Source organism: Somniosus microcephalus, chromosome 8, assembly GCF_052327205.1.
Source record: "Somniosus microcephalus isolate GS21.2 chromosome 8, FLI_Smic_1.0, whole genome shotgun sequence".
Classification (NCBI taxonomy): Eukaryota; Metazoa; Chordata; class Chondrichthyes; order Squaliformes; family Somniosidae; genus Somniosus; species Somniosus microcephalus.
Window position 1 is genome coordinate 71,087,404 of NC_140994.1, and position 18,328 is coordinate 71,105,731.

At 43.6% G+C, this 18,328-nt stretch overlaps 1 protein-coding gene across 4 annotated transcripts in view; it reads right to left on the reverse strand.

The window, feature by feature from the left end:
* The window catches only part of ptenb (phosphatase and tensin homolog B), a 160,760-nt gene that overhangs the window by 47,853 nt on the left and 94,579 nt on the right, over positions 1-18,328 (reverse strand). For all 4 annotated transcript variants that reach the window (XM_085994867.1, XM_085994869.1, XM_085994866.1 and 1 more), the window contains exon 3: positions 14,112-14,156. In XM_085994867.1, coding sequence (XP_085850993.1) covers positions 14,112-14,156 — 45 coding nt within the window. The remainder of the gene's footprint in view (positions 1-14,111; positions 14,157-18,328) is intronic.

Here is an 18,328-nt window from a genome sequence, read left to right on the forward strand (position 1 = left end):
TCCATTGCCCCTAGAGGGAGACGGGGCGAGGCTCGAGGCGCACCGGTTCCCTCTTAGGGCGCTGAAACTGAGTATCGCAGCGCAATGTGCCGCAGCGCCACACGCTGCGGCACGGCACGCTGCGGTACTGCGGGCCTTCCTCCCATTGTTAAGGGGGAGGGGCCTGCAACAGCGCGATCCCCGCTCGCGAGTGCCGGCAAACGAGCCCGGCACCAAGGAGAAGCGCCGGGCTCTCGGGAAACAGCTGGCAATGCCGCGGGGGGGGCGGGGGGGCGGGGTCAGGAGGCCGGAGACGGAGGTGCTGGCAGGCGGCCGCCTTTCCTCCACCTTAACTTGCGCCGCTGCCAGCACAGCAAGGCCCCGTGAACCGGGCGCGGGTAGCGAACGGCGCAACTGCGGCGTTCGCTACCAAATATCGCGAACGGGGCACTGCACACACCAATGACGTCATCGGTGGCAGCGCAGCGCAAATGGCTAACGCCACCATTAGCGCCCCTGCTGAATATCGCGGGAGGCGCAGCCAGTGGCGCTACAGCCACTGACTGCCTCTTTAGGCGCTACTCACCCAATTTTTCCCCCTAAGTATTTTGAATGATTATTTCCTAAAAGTATTCACAATGGAAGGCATGAACTATTTGCCTCCCCCAAGCCCCTAAAAAATAGAAGTACCAAGGCAAAATTGAAGTCTTTGACACAAATAAGATAGAAGCTGAAAGGGTTCTCCACTTGACCATGAGCTGAGCTTCCGACTCCATATCCTCTCCATCACCAAGACCGACTACTTCCACCTCTGCAATATCACCCGTCACCGCCCCTGCCTCAGACCATTTGCTGCTGAAACCCTCACCCATGTTTTTGTTACCGCCAGACTGAAATATTTCAATGATCTCCTCCTGGCCAGCCTCCCACCTCAACCCTCCGTAAACTTTAGCTCATCCAAAATTCTGCTGCTGGTGGCATCTTAACTTGCATCAAGTCCTGTTCACCCATCACCCCTGTGTTCGCTGACCTACATCGGGCTCCTGGTCCGGCAACACCTTGAATTTAAGATCCTTCCATGGCCTCACCCCTCCCTAGCTCTGTAACCTCCTCCAGCAGCCCTACAATCCTCAGAGATCTCTGCATTCCTCCAATTCTGGCTTGTCCGGCATCCCCGATTGCAATTGTCCCACCACTGGTGGCCATGCCTCAGCTGCCTCGGCCTTAAGCTCTGGAATTCCCTCCCTAAATCTCGCAGCCTCTCTCCCTCTCCTCCTTTAAGATGCACTTTAAAACCTACCCCTTTGACCAAGCTTTTGGTCACCTGTCCCAATACCTCCTTTTGTGGCTCAGTGTCAAATTTTGCAAAGCGCCTTGGGACGTTTTACTTTGTTCAAGGCGCTATACAAATACAAGTTATTAAGACAAATAAATCCCCACGGTTAGATGGTATTTATTCCCAGAGTATTGAGAGAGACTAGCAAGGAGATTTGTGAGACATTGACAATCATTACGGGGGAGTTAATAAGACACTGGAGAGGTGCCAGTCGACCAGAAATGGGCTAATATGGTACCCATATTCAAAAAGATGGCAAATCAGACAAAACTATTATGTCTTACTTCAATTTAATGTAAAATAATGGAATCTATTATGAGGAGTAAACTTAAGGATTATCTGTACAACAGCCACCTAGTAAACAGCTGTCAATGTTGCTTTAAACAGAGAAGGTCCCTGTCTGACCAATCATCTTGTTTTCTTAAGTTGACTGTTCTACAAACCATACAATGTTGTGCTCTTAAAACTTCCAAATGGCATTGGATAAAGTTCCACACATAAGGCTACTAGTTAAGCTCAAAGCGGTGGGGATTCAGAGTAAAACTTGTAAATGGATAACAAATCGGATGACAGGTATAAACCAATAGATACTGATTAGAGGGGTGATGGGGGCAATGACTAGATTATTTGTTTTAGTGATGTTGATTGAGGGATAAATATTGGCCAGGACACCGGGGATAACTAAAAGAAAGACTTGCATTTTTATAGCGCCTTTCACGACCACCGGACATCTCAAAGTGCTTTACAGCCAATGAAGTATTTTTTTTTTTTGGAGTGTAGTCACTGTTGTAATGTAGGAAATGCGGTAGCCAATTTGCGCACAGCAAGCTCCCACAAACAGCAATGTAATAATGACCAGATAATCCGTTTTTGTTATGTTGATTGAGAGATAAATATTGGCCAGGACACCGGGGTTAACTCCCCCACTCTTCTTCCAATAGTGCCAAGGGATCTTTTACATCCACCTGAGAGCAGACGGGGCCTTGGTTTAATGTTTCATCCAAAAGACGGCATCTCCGACAGTGCACACTCCCTCAGTACTGCATTAAAGTGTCAACTTAGGATATGTGCGCAAGCTTTTGGAGTGGGACTTGAACCCACAACCCTCTGACTTGGAGGCGAGAGTGCTACCAACTGAGCCACCGCTGAATCAGCAAGGCCAATAGAATATTGATCGACATAGCCAAAACAATAGAACACAAGTCAGACAGTGTCATAATCAAACTGTATCATGCTATGGTCAAATAGCAGCTTGAAGACTTTGTGCAGTTCTTGTTGTCGGTAAACAACGAAGACATTCAAGCACTTGAGGCAGTGCAGAGAAGAGCGCAAGATCAATCTCTAGTGTAAGAGGTCTAGTTATGAGGAAATACTGGAGAGACCTGTGCTTTGCAGCCCTGAAGGGATCGGAGAGGTGATCTTAGAGCTATAGTGGAAAAAGTTAATCCAGAATACTAAAGCAAAATAAACTGTGGGAGTAGGACAAGGGGACACATGGCTTCAACTAGTAAAAGGTAAATTTACAACTGATTTCACAAACTTGTTCTTCACATGGAGTGTGATTAACACTGGGGACTGGTGCCAAAGTTTGGAGAGCAGTACCACAGACTAATTAAGAAACAAGCTGAGATTGTCCTACTCCCAGAATCATACCGACCAGTCAATGTCCCAGACTCCTCCATCACCATATATGATAGCAAAATACTGCAGATGCTGGAAATCTGAAATAATAACAGAAAATGCTGGAAAAACTCAGCAGGCCAGGCAACATCCGTGGAGAGAAAAAGAGTCAACGTTTCGGGTCGAAATTCGACCCGAAATGTTGACTCTATTTCTCTCTCCACGGATGTTGCCTAGCCTGCTGAGTTTTTCCAGCATTTTCTGTTGTTATTCCTCCATCACCATCCCTGGGTATGTCCTGTCCCACTGGCAGGACAGACCCACCAGAGGTGGCAGCACAGTGGCATACAGTAGGGTGAGAGTAGCCATGGGAGACCTCAACATTGACTCTGCACCCCATGATGCTGCATGGCGTCAGGTCAAACATGGGCAGACTGGGCTTGCAGCAGGTGATGAGAGCACCAACATGAGGGAATAACCTACTTAACCTCATCCTCACCAATCTACTGGTTACAGATGCATCTGTCCATGATGGTATTAGTAGAAGTGACAACCACACAGTCCTTGTATGGACCAAGTCCTGTCTTCACACTGAGGACACCTTCCATTGTGTGGTGTGGCACCACCACCGTGCTAAATGGGAAAGATTAACAGATCTAGTAGTTCAAAACTGGGCATCCATGAGGCGCTGTGGGGAATCAGCAGCAGCAGCAGTAAAACTGTATTCCACCACAAACTGTAACCTCATGGCCCAACATATGCCTCACTCCTCCATCACCATCAGGCCAGATGGCCAACCCTGGTTCAATGAGGAGTGGGAATCCAGAACAAGAGGGCATAATTCTAAAATTAGAGCCAGGCCATTCAGGATTGAAATTAGGAAGCACTACTAGGAGGAGGGGTGAAGGAAGATCGGGAAAGCAATAGTGATAGGGGATTCGATAGTTAGAGGAACAGAGAAGTTTTTCTGCGGTCGCAGACATGATTCCAGGATGGTATGTTGCCTCGCTGGTGCCAGGGTCAAGGATGCCACTGAGCGGTTGCAGAACATTCTGAGGGGGGAGGGTGAACAGCCAGAGGTCGTGGGCCATATCGGTATCAACAACATAGGTAGAAAGAGGGATGAGGTTCTGCAAGCAGATTTTAGGGAGTTAGGAAAGAGATTAAAAAGCAGGACCTGAAAAGGTAATCATCTCCGGATTACTCCCGGTGTCACAAACTAGTGAGTATAGAAATATGAAGATAGATCAGATGAATGCGTGGCTGGAGAGATGGTGCAGGAGCGAGGGCTTTAGATTCCTGGGACATTGAGACCGGTTCTTGGGGAGGTGGGACCTGTACAGGCTGGACGGGTTGCACCTAAACAGAACTGGACCAATGTCCTCGCAGGGGGGTTTGCTAGTGCTGTTGCGGAGAGTTTAAACTAATTTGGCAGGGGGATGGGCACCAGGATGTAGTATTAGAAAGGAGAAACAAGGTGCACAAAGGATTGGGAGAGACAGATAGCAGTGGAGTAAGAAATAGTCTGACTCCACCTAATACCGTACTAAGAGAATACAAGGAGGTCTAAGATAAGTTTACAGCGCAGTGTGTAAATGCATGAAGCGTGATAAATAAGGTTGGTGAGCTGCAGGCGCAAATAGCCACATGGGAATACGTTGTCGCAGTGAATACGAAGACGTGGTTCAAAAAAGGACAGGATTGGGTACTAAATATTCCTGGATATAAGGTGTTCAGGAAAGATGGAGAAGGAAAGAAAGGAGGTGGGGTGGCAGTATTGATTAAGGAAAATATTACAGTGCTGGAGAGAGAGGATGCCCTGGAAGGGTCAAGGACAGAATCTATTTGGTTAGAGTTAAGAAACACTTAACTCTATAGGCCACCAATTAGTGGGAAGGATATAGAGGAGGAAATGACAGAGAGGTACAAGAACTATAGAGCAGTGATAATGGTGGACTTCAACTATCCTAATATAGGCTAGGATAGTAATAGTGTAAAGGGCAGAGAGGCGGAAGAATTTCTGAAGTGTGTTCAGGAGAACTTTCTTGATCAGTACATTTCCGGCCCAACGAGGAAGGAGGCATTGCTGGATCTGGTTCTGGGGAATGAGGCGGGTCAAGAGGAGCAAGTGTCAGTAGGGGAACATTTAGGGAACAGTGATCATAGTATCATAAGGTTTAAATTAGCTATAGAAAACGACAGGGAGCAATCTAGAGTAAAAATATTTAATTGGAGGAAGGCCATTTTCAGTGGGTTGAGGCTGGATCTGACCCGGGTAAATTGCAATCAAAGATTGGCAAGCAAAACTGTAATCAAACAATGGGCTGCCTTTACAGAGATGGTGGTTCAGGTACAGTCACGGTACATTCCCACAAGGGGCAAAGGTAGGGCAACCAAAGTCAGAGCTCCCTGGATGACAAAAGAGATAGAGAGTAACATGAAGCAGAAAAAGGGGGTGTATGACAGATGTCAGCTCGAGAATACAAGTGAGAACCAGGCTGAATATAGAAAGTTCAGAGGGAAAGTGAAAAAGGAAATAAGAGGGGCAATGCAAGAGTATGAGAATAGACTGGCAGCTAGCATAAAAGGGAATCCAAAAGTCTTCTATAGGCATATAAATAGTAAACGGGTAGTAAGAGGTGGGGACAATTAGGGACCAAAATGGAGACCAACGCATGGAGGCAGAGGGCATGGCTGAGGTACTAAATGAGTACTTTTGCATCTGTCTTCACTAAAGAAGATGATGCTGCCAAAGTCATAGTGAAAGAGAGGTAGTTGAGATACTGGATGGGATACAAATTGATGAAGAGGAAGTACTAGAAAGGCTGTCTGTACTTAAAGTTTATAAGTCTCCAGGACCAGATGGGATGCATTGGGAAGTAAAGGTAGAAATTGTGGAGGTACTGGCCATAGTCTTTCAATACTCTTTAGATACAGGGGGGGGGGGGTGCACCCAGAGGACTGGAGAATTGCAAATGTTACTCCCTTGTTCAAAAAAGGGTGCAAGGATAAACCCAGCAACTACAGGCCAGTCAGTTTAATCTCGGTAGTGGGGAAGCTTTTCAAAACAATAATCAGGGACAATTAACAAATCACTTGGACAAGGGTGGATTAATTAAGTAAAGCCAGCACAGATTTGTTAAAGGCAAATCGTGTTTAACTAACTTGATTGAGTTTTTTGATGAGGTAACAGAGGGTTGATGAGGGCAATGCAGTTGATATGGTGTACATGGATTTCCAAAAGGCATTTGATAAAGTGCCAGATAATAGGCTTGCCAGCAAAGATGAAGCCCATGGAATAAAAGGGACAAAATTGGCTAAGTGACAGGAAACAGAGAGTAGTGGTGAACAGTTGTTTATCGGACTGGAGGAAGGTATGCAGTGGTGTTCCCCAGGGGTTGGTACTAGGACCATTGCTTTTCTTGATATATATTAATGACTTGGACCTGGGTGTACAGGGCACAATTTCAAAATTTGCAGGTGAGACAACACTTGGAAGTATAGTGAACAGTGAGGAGGAGAGTGATAGACTTCAAGAGGACATAGACAGGCTGGTGGAAGGGGCAGACACATGGCAGATGAAATTTAATGCAGAAAAGTACAGTGATACATTTTGGTAGGAAGAATGAAGAGAGACAATATAAACTAAAGGGTACAATTCTAAAGGGGGTGCATGAACAGAGAGACCTGGGGGTAAATGTGCATAAATCATTGAAGGTGGCAGGGCAGGTTGAGAAAGCGGTTAAAAAAGCCTATGGGATCCTGGGCTTCATAAATAGAGGCATAGAGTACAAAAGCAAGGAAATGATGAACCTTTATAAAACACTGGTTCGGCCTCAACTGGAGTATTGTGTCTAATTCTGGGCACCGCACTTTAGGAAAGATGTGAAGGCCTTAGAGAAGGTGCAGAAAAGATTTACAAGAATGGTTCCAGGGATGAGAGACTTCAGTTACATGGACAGATTGGAGAAGCTGGGGTTGTTCTCCTTAGAGCAGAGACAGTTGAGAGGAGATTTGATAGAGGTGTTCAAAACCATGAGGGGTCTGGACAGAGTAGAGAGAGAAACTGTTCCCACTGGCGGAAGGGTCGAGAAGCAGAGGACACAGATTTAAGGTGATTAGCAAAAGAACCAAAGGCGACATGAGGAAAAACTTATTTACGCAGCGAGTGGTTAGGATCTGGAATGCACTGCCTGAAAGGGTGGTGGAGGCAGATTCAATCGTGACTTTCAAAAGGGAATTGGATAAGGACCTGAAGGGAAAAAAATTGCAGGGCTACGGGGAAAGGGCAGGTGAGTGGGACTAGCTGAAGTGATCTTGCAGAGATCTGACATGGGCTTGACTGGCCGAATAGCCTCCTTCCATGCTGTAACCATTCTATGATTCTATATTTTGCACCGTCAGCAAACATGTATTGTTGCCGTGTTGAAAAAAACACAACTCCAATTTCATAACTATGAAGATAGGAGAGAGTATTTTGGTCAGAATTTTCAAGTTAGTCAGAAAGGGCAAGCAAGCCTGTCACAATTTATAATCGTTCGAATCCCTTGCCTTGCAAATTTTAGTCTACATTACTCTTCTTGTGAATGACCAATCAGAATGTTTTTGAAATTATTCTCTGGGGGCAAAAAAAGCATTCTAATTGGACTGCACCACTCATGGTTTCTATGTAAATCAACACTCATCATTACTACAGAACAAATTCCTCATGTCACTATAGTGAACACCAAGGGCAGGATTTTCATTGGGCCGTGGAGGCGGGATTAGAGGCGTGTGGGGGGTTAAAAATCTCAAAATCGGGGGGGGGGGGGGGCACGAACCCTTCCTGCCTCCATGCCAGTTTCAAAGGAGGCGGATACCCGACCTGTGCTGGGAGCCGCCTCCCCGAGGCGGGAAGGGGATTAGTGCCAATTAACTGCCTGTTAACAGGTAGTTAACAGTCAGTTTTTCGCCTAATCCCTATTTTTATTGCTGAAGTGTGGGATTCCCGACGGCTCCAAACCACGCCAAGTTAGCGAGGCGGACTGTCGGGCTGAAGGGTTCGAGATGTCCGGTGTTCAGCTGAGTGATGGGTGCATGAGTTCAGAGGCAAGTGTGTTTGGTGTGTGTAAAGTGTTCAAAGAAGTTTTACTTACTTTTACAGCCTTCCTTCCTTCAGGTCTCGGGAGCCCCTCATCTCACCGGCACAGAAAGCAGAATGGCTGCGAGCTGTCAAAAGTTGCAGCATTCAGCTTTCTGTTCTGGAGAGATCTCTAAATCAGCCTGAGAGGAAGGAATTAACTTGGAGTACAGATTGTCAGTGTTTGATAGCTTCAAACAGCTGTCAAACGCTGATATTTCATCTGTCAAAAGCTTTTGACAGATGAAATGTCAATCTGTGACGTCACCTGTTGCCGGGTGGCCCTTAATTGGCCTGCTGAGCCCACTGGGCGGACTCAACAAGGTCAATCAAGTGAAAATCGCGTGGGTTGGCCACAACTCAATGGAGGCGGGACTACAACCCCGGAAGTTGTAGTCCCACCTCCTACACGCCTCCTCAATCAAAATCCAGCCCCAAGAGTACTTTGCAATTGTAGAATTTTTTTTAACAGGGAAAAGAAAGCCTGAGGAAAAGGTGGACCCCTCACCCAAAGTAACCCATTTTGACTCAGCAAAATTTTGATAAATGTTCTAACCAACACAAAATCTGAGAGTACGTTCTTGCTCCCGCTGCTGTTCTGATAATGTCACTGATGGGGAAAGCCCCTATGCTCCCTCTCCTAAAAGAAAAAAGGTGGGACCACAACTCCAACCTGATCCAAGCCTTCTTGGAAACCATACCAAGCTGGGAAATCGGCAGCCCCAACCGGCAGCAAGGCCTTCCAGCGGACCAAGGCTTCGAAGCAGCATCTAGGCTGGTTTCAAATTGTGCCCTGCACTGTCCCTAATGAAATCACTTCAGATTGCTCCCTGTAATGTTGCAATAGGGAGGGAGCGGCAACTCGAGGGTCTCCAGGTTATTAAGGGAATAGATTTTTTTTTAAATCACATCCCCAGGAACTAATATTTTCTTTCATTAAATGGATCAGTCATTGCAAAGAGTCTTTCCCCATGACTTTTGTTCCTCTTTAATTTCTGTATGCAGACTATATAAACATATGCTGAAGATTTCAATTACACTGTTATGCTATATATTCAGTTGAACCCAGTATTTCCACTAATCCACTTCTTTAATACCTAGTATTGTGCAATGAGAAACTATTCATTAATAACCTTGTAATAAAGGGGCCTTTAGGGAAGAGTGACCATAATATGATAGAATTTTATATTGAGTTTGAAAGTGATTTTGTTAAATCCGAAACTAGGGTCTTAAATCTAAACAAAGCAAACTACGTAGGGGTATGAGGGGCGAGTTGGCCAAGGTAGATTGGGAAACTACATTAAACGATATGATGGTAGAGAAGCAATGGCCAGCATTTAAAGAATTAATACATAATTTACAACAAATATACATTCCTTTAAAACACAAAAACCCCACAGGAAAAGTGGTCCAACCGTGGCTAACAAGAGAAATTAAAGATAGTATTAGATCAAAGGAAGAGGCTTATAATGTTGCCAAAAAGAGCAACAAGCCTGAGGATTGGGAGTATTTTAGAATTCAGCAAAGGAGGACCAAGAAAAGGAAAATAGAATATATAAGTAAACTAGCGAGAGACATAAAAAGAGACGGTAAAGGCTTCTATAGGTATAAAAGGAAAAGATTAGCGAAAGTAAATGTGGATCCCTTACAGGCTGAGACAGGAGAAATTATAATGGGGAATAAGGAAATGGCAGAGAAATTAAACAAATACTTTGTGTCTGTCTTCACGGAAGACGCAAAAAACTTCCTGGATATAGTGGAGAACCAAGGCTCTAGCGAGAATGAGGAACTGAAAGAAATTATTAGTAAAAATTAATGGGACTGAAAGCCGATAAATCCCCTGGACCTGATGGCCTACATCCTAGGATTTTGAAAGAGGTGGCTATAGAGATAGTGATGCATTGGTTGTCATTTTCCAAAATTCCATATATTCTAGAACGGTTCCTGCAGATTGAAAGGTAGCAAATGTAACCCCACTATTTAAGAAAGGATGGAGAGAGAAAACGGGGAACTACAGACCAGTTAGCCTGACATCAGTAGTGGGGAAAATACTAGAATCTATTTAAGGATCTGGTAACAGGGCACTTAGAAAATAATAATAGGATTGGGCAGAGTCAACACGGATTTATGAAAGGGAAATCGTGTTTGACGAATCTGTTAAAAAATTTTGAGATTGTAACTACTGTAGCAGAATAGATAAGGGGGAAACCAGTGGATGTGGTGTATTTGGATTTTCAGAAGGCATTCGATAAGGTGCCACACAAGAGGTTATTAAACAAAATTAGGGCTCAGGGGATTGGGGGCAATGTACTCGCATGGATTGAGGATTGGTTAACTGACAGAAAACAGAGAGTAGGAATAAACAGGTCATTTTCGGGTCGGCAGGCTGCAACTAGTGGGGTACCGCAAGGATCAGTGCTTGGGCCTCAGCTATTCACAATCTACATCAATGATTTGGATGAAGGAACCAAATGTAATATATCCAAGTTTGCTGATGATACAATGCTGGGTGGGAATGCATGTTGTGAGGAGGATGCAAGGAGGCTTCAAGGGGATATAGACAGGCTAATTGAACATGGCAAATGGAATATAATGTGGAGAAATGTGAAGTTATCCACTTTGGTAGGAAAAATAGAAAAGCAGAGTATTTTTTAAATGGTGAGAGATTAGGAAATGTTGGTGTTCAGAGGGACCTGGGTGCCCTTGTACACGAATCACTGAAAGTTAACATGCAGCTACAGCAAGCAATTAGGAAAGCAAATGGTATATTGGTCTTTATTACAAGAGGATTTGAGTATAAGAGTAAAGACGTCTTACAGCAATTACATAGGGCCCTGGTGAGACCACACCTGGAGTACTGTGTACAGTTTTGGTCTCCTTACCTAAGGAAGGATCTACTTGCCATAGAGGGAGTGCAACAAAGGTTCACCAGACTGATTCCTGGAATGGGGGGATTGTCCTATGAGGAGAGACTGAGTAGACTAGGCCTATATTCTCTAGAGTTTAGATGAGAGGCGATCTCATTGAAACATACAAAATTCTTACAGGGCTTGACAGGGTAGATGCAGGGAGGATGTTTCCCCTGGCTGGGGAGTCTAGAACCAGGGGTCACAGTCTCAGAATAAGGGGTCGGCCATTTAGGACTGAGATAAGGAGAAATTTCTTCACTCAGGAGGGTGGTGAATCTTTGGAATTCTCTACCCCAGAGGGCTGTACAGGCTCAGTCGTTGAGTATATCCAAGACAGAGATCGATAGATTTTTGAATATTAAGGGAATCAAGGGATATGGGGATAGTGCAGGAAAGTGGAGATGAGGTAGAAGATCAGCCATGATCTTACTGAATGGCGGAGCAGGCTCAAAGAGCCGAATGGTCTACTCCTGCTTTATTTCTTATGTTGCCAGGTAAATACATTGTTTCATCAAATTTCTTCCTAAATTAGCCTCATTGCATTATAAAATCATGGAACTTTATAGCATAGAAAGAGGCCATTTGGCCCATTGTGCCTTGGTTGGCTCTCTGATCTCTAAAGGTAAGTGCCATTTATTATTTTGTAATACATTAGTTAACAAACATATAACCTACTATGGTTCAAGATAAGAATCTGTTAATTTGCCGTAACTAACTTTGCCAGTCCAAAGCCGAGAACCCTGTGCGCTAAACTGTGGTACTCAAATCAGCTGTCAACGACAATCAAATACCACTCCTCAAAGTATCTTAAGAATAAGCTATTAACAGCTGAAAAACAAGGCTACATTGTACTACGCTAGTCTTTCTGGAACTAATCTGCTCCAGTGGAAAAGAATGTTTGCAACAATGCATAATATTCATTCCTTCAACCCCAAATCGCTCCACTTACATCAGCAGATCTCTATGGCTACTTGGCTACTTAATCAAAAACTTGTAATAGAAAATGTCAAATATTAACTGTAAAATGTTATTAAATGCGCTCTGTAAAATTATATTATCAGTCTAATCAACAGTACAGTTTGCAGCAAAGCAATATTAGTCAACTTGGGGCATTAGATTAAACCTAGGATCTGCGAAGGGCTAAGAAATAAAATGAACAGGTAGCAAATTCAAGCTTTATACATGTAACCAGAGTGAAGTGAAAAAAGTTACATACACCAGATACAACCTTCATGTATAATTTTGCTTCTGTTACACTCTCTTTTGCACAGGTGATGTGTGAATATCGGATATCAGTAACACTATAAACATACAGTGTTAATTTTAAGTATTATTTTGAATATTATTTTCTACACTGGAAGTAAATTCAGATTAGACTGTCCAACAACAGATCCTCATGGGGAGAGAAAAGAGAGAAAATATTGGTTTAGAGTACTCGGTACCAAGTTTCAAAAAATCTTTCCAGGCTGTAAACATAATGGGCCAAAATTTGCTCGAACAGGTCATCTTGCAGCGTGCCCGGTTAGTTAGACTTTTTCTGCACCCTTCAGCTCAAATTTATTTTTGTCCTGTTAAGTTGCTGGAAGTGCTTTTTGCAGATGATATTCTGATGTTGGATCTAGTCAACAACTTGAACAATGGGCTAACTGGTACATGCCCCAAAGTGGATGATTGTGAATTGGCACAGCTCAAGAAAAGATTTCAAAAATATTCATTGAAAAACTGCTTAGTTATCTTACCTACACCCATTGCCACTGAAACCCTCGTCCACGCCTTCGTCACCTCCAAACTGTATTATTCTAAATCTCTCCTCACAGGCCTTCAAAGTTCCCACCTTCATAAACTACATTATGTCCAAAACTCGCACCTGTATTGCCAACCTCAATTGACTCCTTAAACCTCAAAGTACCAAATTCAAAATCTCAGTTCTCATCTACCAGCTCGTCCACAGGTTCGGCCCTGCGTACCACCATGACTTCCCCCAATCCATGTCCTTTTGTGTTGAGACTAGACTCCTTTGTATTCCCACTCTCCTCTGGGCCTTCAGCTTTGTTGGACCTGCACGTTACTGCCCTCCCTAGACCCTCCTGTCTTGTTACCTCTCTCCCCTCCTTAAAACCGATCTCTTTGATTATGCCTTTGGCCACATCCCTTAATTTTTCCTCCATTAGTAGGTGGTGCCCAGCTGTCAACTCTGAAGTGCTTTATAATATTTGATTGTTGGAGGCACTATAAAAAATTCTGGTAGTTGCTAAATGTGACAATATTGCTGTGCTAACTGGAATCATACACTAAGTTTGAATGGAACATAATTTGCAATAATTAATTTTCAAGAAAATGACTTGAAATCTATAGCATTCCATTTTGAACAGTCAACATTCTGTGGGTCACCATTGACCAAAAACTTAATTGGACCAGCCATATAAATACTGTGGCTACAAGAGGTCAGAGGCAGGTCAGTATTCTGCAGCGAGTGACTGCCCAAAGCCTTTCTACCATCTACAAGGCACAAGTCAGGAGGGCGATGGAATACTCTCCACTTGCCTGGATGGGTGCAGCACCAACATTCTTGAAGCTCAACACCATCCAGGACAAAGCAGTCCATTTGATCGGCACCCCATCCACCACTTTAAACATTCACTCCCTCCACCGCCAGCACAACGTGGCTGCAGTATCTGCAAGATGCACTGCAGCAACTAACCATGGTTTTGTCGACAGCACTTCCCAAACCCAAGACCTCTACCACCGAGAAGGGCAAGGTCAGCAGGCACATGGAAATACCACCACCTCCAAGTCACACACCATCCTGACTTACAAATATATCACCGTTCCTTCATCGTCGCTGGGTCAAAATCCTGGAACTCCCTACGTAACAGCACTGTGGGAGTATCTTCACCACACGGACTGCAGCAATTCAAGAATGCGGCTCACCACCACCGTCGAGGGCAATTAGGGCGGGTAATTAATGCTGGCCTCGCCAGCGATGCAGACATCCCGTGAATGAATAAATAAAAAACAAAAAAAAAACCCTATTGCAACACATCGCATTTTTCAAAAAATAATTCTAATTTGAAATGATATGGTCATTGACTTTATTCCTACTATTAACATATATAACCAGCAAGAGATAATGTAAAAGAATACTTACAGGTTGTATATTTTGTAATGGCTTTTATGCTTTACATCCAAAAACCTAGGTTAAGACAAAAAAAAGTTTTTTAGACTTGACAAAATGGTTTGCCACTAAACTTTCAGCTGAAAACTTCAAAATTACACTCCTCTAAATACTAATTTGTAAATCAATGGTAACCTTAATTAAATATTTTTGCATGATTTCTCATCAATAATGAAATTATCAATTTGCATAATTTAGGCAGTCTCCGTTAGACCAAAATTAAGCCAGCCTTTCCTTTCAATGACTGTTTAAACCGAGAAAAAGGGGGTTGATTAGAAACACATTTGAATCCAGGCAACAGAATGTAGCTACTTAACTTGTACTGATGACTCTTCACGACCACGAGCAGAATTTTTTTTTAGAATTTCAACAATTTTTAAACTCAAAATCAAACAAGTACATTAATCATGCATAGATATGGACAGATGGGCAAAGGTTGTACAGTAATAAACACAAGCAAAGCCATTTGACACTTTATGCACACAAAAAACTATTGGGGAGCCAGAGGACTGAATTTGGATCAAATGTGCTATTCAACTTCTTGGTGCATCTCAGAACAATATTAAGAACAACATAAGAAATAGGGGCAGGAGCCTGCTCTGCCATGCAATAAGATTATGGCTGAACTTTTACATCAACTCCATTTTCCCACCCTATCCCCATGTTCCTTGATTCCCTTAGTGCCCAAAAATCTCTCTCAGTCTTGAATATACTCAACAACTGAGCATCCACAGCCCTCCGAGGTAGAAAATTCCAAAGATTCACAACCCTGAGTGAAGAAATTCCACCTCATCGCAGTCCTAAATGGCCAACCCCAACGATGACCCCAATTCTAGGCTCTCCAGCCAGAGGAAAGAGTCTCTCAGCATCTACTTGGTCAAGCCCTCTGAAAATGTTATACATTTCAATGAGATCACCTCTCATTCTTCTAAACTCCAGAGAATATAGGCCCACTCTACTCAATCTCTCCTCATAACAACCCTCTCATCCCAGAAATCAATCTAGGTGAACCTTGGTTGCACCCCCTCTAAAGGCAAGTATATCTTTCCTTAGGTAAGGAGACCAAAACTATGCAGTACTCCTGGTCTGGTCTCACCAAAGCCCTATATAATTGCAGCAAGACTTCCTTACTCCTATACTCCAAGCCCCTTGCAATAAAGGCTAACATGCTATTTGCCTTCCTAATTGCTTGCTATGCATGCATGTTAACATTAAACATGAATCACAGAAAAGTTAAGAAAAGCTAAATACTGTGGATGCTGGAAATCTGAAATAAACACAGAAAATGCTGGAAATACTTGGCAAGTCAGGCAGCATCTGTGGCGAGAGAAACAAAGTTAATGGCCCAGAACTTGGTGTCGGGGGCTTGCCGCGCGTGCAAGCCCCCGATGTGCACTTACCCGGCGCGCCGACATCTGAAACCTGGCCCGCAGTGGATTTCCTGTCAGTGGCCCGGTTCTGATGTCGGCGCGCTGTGCTAACCTGACCCAGCAGCGTAGTTAGTGCGATGTGCCGGCTGGGATCAGGTGAGCACTGTTCAGCCAATCAGGGGAGGGGAAACTTCATTCATAAGTTTGAGAGTAAGAACTGTCAAACTCATGAGAAGTACTGCACCCCAAAACACTACTTAAACTTTAAATAACATTTTAAAAAACATCCCAATCATTAAATTAAGTATAAATAAGTTTAAAAAAATAATTTAAACAATAATTTTTTTTTTGAAAAAAATAAATTTTTAATAAAAAGGGTCTAAAACTAAACTTACCTTATTGTAGATTCTTTAAAATAATAAACCTGTGGAGAAAAAAAAATCTAAATTGCACTAAAACACCACTTACCTGTAAAAATAAATACTTACGTGTGCTTTTTACAAGCGTAAAGACCGGAGGCCTTTACACATGCGCAAATCCCCCAAAACAGAGGAAATCCAAGACGCACGCGCTGCCCCCTACAGCGCACGCGCTAGCCTCTTCACCTCTTGGGTTAGAGGAGAGGAAATGCCGGTTTTCAGCGCATGCGCTGTGCATGCTGAAAACCGGCATTTCCTCCGGCCAGACGCGTGAGTACCCCTTCCGTACTCACGCGTTTGGGGAGGAATTACTGCCCCAATGTTTCAGGTCGGTGGCCTTTCATCAGAACTGGAAAAAGTTAAAGATGTAACAGTTTTTAAGCAAGTACAGAAGCAGGGAAAGGTGGGGGGGGGGGGGGGGGGGAGGGAAGGAAAGAACAGAATAGAAGATCTGTGATAGGGTGGAAGGCAAGATTAAATGACAAAAGGGATGATGGTGCAAGGCAAAAGTGGGCGGCAATGGGACAAGTAAAGAAACAAAAAGATGGGTCTAGAGGAGCTGTAAATGGCAACAGCAGAACCATGACCAGTGCCTGCTGTTTGAAAAAATGGGAGCAGTGGTTATGATCTGAAATTATTGAATTCAATGTTGCGGCCGGAAGAACATAAGAAACAGGAGCAGGCCATTCAGCCCCTCGAGCCTGCTCCGCCATTCAATAAGATCATGGCTGATCTGATCTTGGCCTCAACTCCACGTTCCTGCCTGCTCTCCATAACCCTTGATTCCCCTGTTTTTCAAAAATCTGTCCATCACCGCCATGAATATATTCAATGACTCCGCCTCCACAGCTCTCTGGGGCAGAGAATTCCACAGATTCATGACCCTTAGAGAAGAAATTCCTCCTCATCTCCGTTTTAAATGGGCGACCCCTTATTCTGAAACTATGTCCCCTAGTTATAGATTCCCCCACGAGGGGAAACATCCTCCCTGTCAAGCCCTCAGAATCTTGTATGTTTCACTAAGATCACCTCTCATTCTTCTAAACTCCAATAAGTATACACCCAACCTTTCCTCATAAGTCAACCCCTTCAACTCAGGAATCAACCTATTGAACCTTCTCTGAACTGCCTCTAATGCAAGTATATCCTTCCTGAAATAAGGAGACCAAAACTGTACACAGTACTCCAGGTGTGGTCTCACCAACGCCCTGTACAGTTGTAGTAAGACTTCCCTACTTTTATACTCCATCCCCCTTGCCATAAAGGCCAATATTCCATTCGCCTTTCTAATTACTTGCTGTACCTGCATGCTAACTTTGTGTTTCATGTATGAGGACACCCAGATCGCTCTGTACTGCAGTCTCTCTCCATTTAAATAATATTTTGCTTTTTTATTCTTCCTACCAAAGTGGATAACCTCACATTTTCCCACATTATACTTCATCTGCCAAATTTTTGTCCACTCACTTAACCTAACTATATCCCTTTGCAGACATTTTGTGTCCTCCTCACAAGTTGCTTTCTCACCTATCTTTGTATCGTCAGCAAATTTGGCAACAGTACACTCGGTCCCTTCATCCAAGTCATTAATATAGATTGTAAATAGTTGAGGCCCCAACACTGATCCCTGTGGCACCCCACTAGTTACAGTTTGCCAACCTGAAAATGACCCATTTATTCCGACTCTCTGTTTTCTGTTAGTTAGCCAATCCTCTATCCAATCGAATACATTACCCCCAACACCGTGAGCTCTTATCTTGTGCAGTAACCTTTTATGCGGCACCTTATCGAATGCCTTCTGGAAATCCAAATACACTACATCTACTGGTTCCCCTTTATCCACCCTGCTCGTTACATCCTCAAATAACTCTAGTAAATATGTCAAACACAATTTCCCTTTCATAAAATCATGTTGACTCTGCTTGATTGTATTATGATTTTCTAAATGTCCTGCTATTACTTCCTTAATAATGGATTCTAGCATTTTCCCAATGAGAGAGATTAGGCTAACTGGTCTATAGTTTCCTGCTTTCCGTCTCCCTCCTTTCTTGAATAGGGGAGTTACATTTGCAGTTTTCCAAATCCGCTGGGACCTCTCCAGAATCCAGGGAATTTTGGTAGATTACAACCAACGCATCCACTTTCTCTGTTGCCATCCACTTCTTTTAAAACCCTAGGATGCAGGCCAGCAGGTCCAGAGGACTTGTCCACCTTTAGTCCCATTAGTTTGCCTAGTACTTTTTCTCTAGTGATAGTTTTAAGTTCCTCCCTCCCTATAGCCCCTTATCAATTATTATTGGGATGCTTTTAGTGTCTTCTACCATGAAGACTGATACAAAATATTTTTTCAAAGTCTCTGCCATTTCCCTGTTTTCCATTATTAATTCCCCAGTCTCATCCT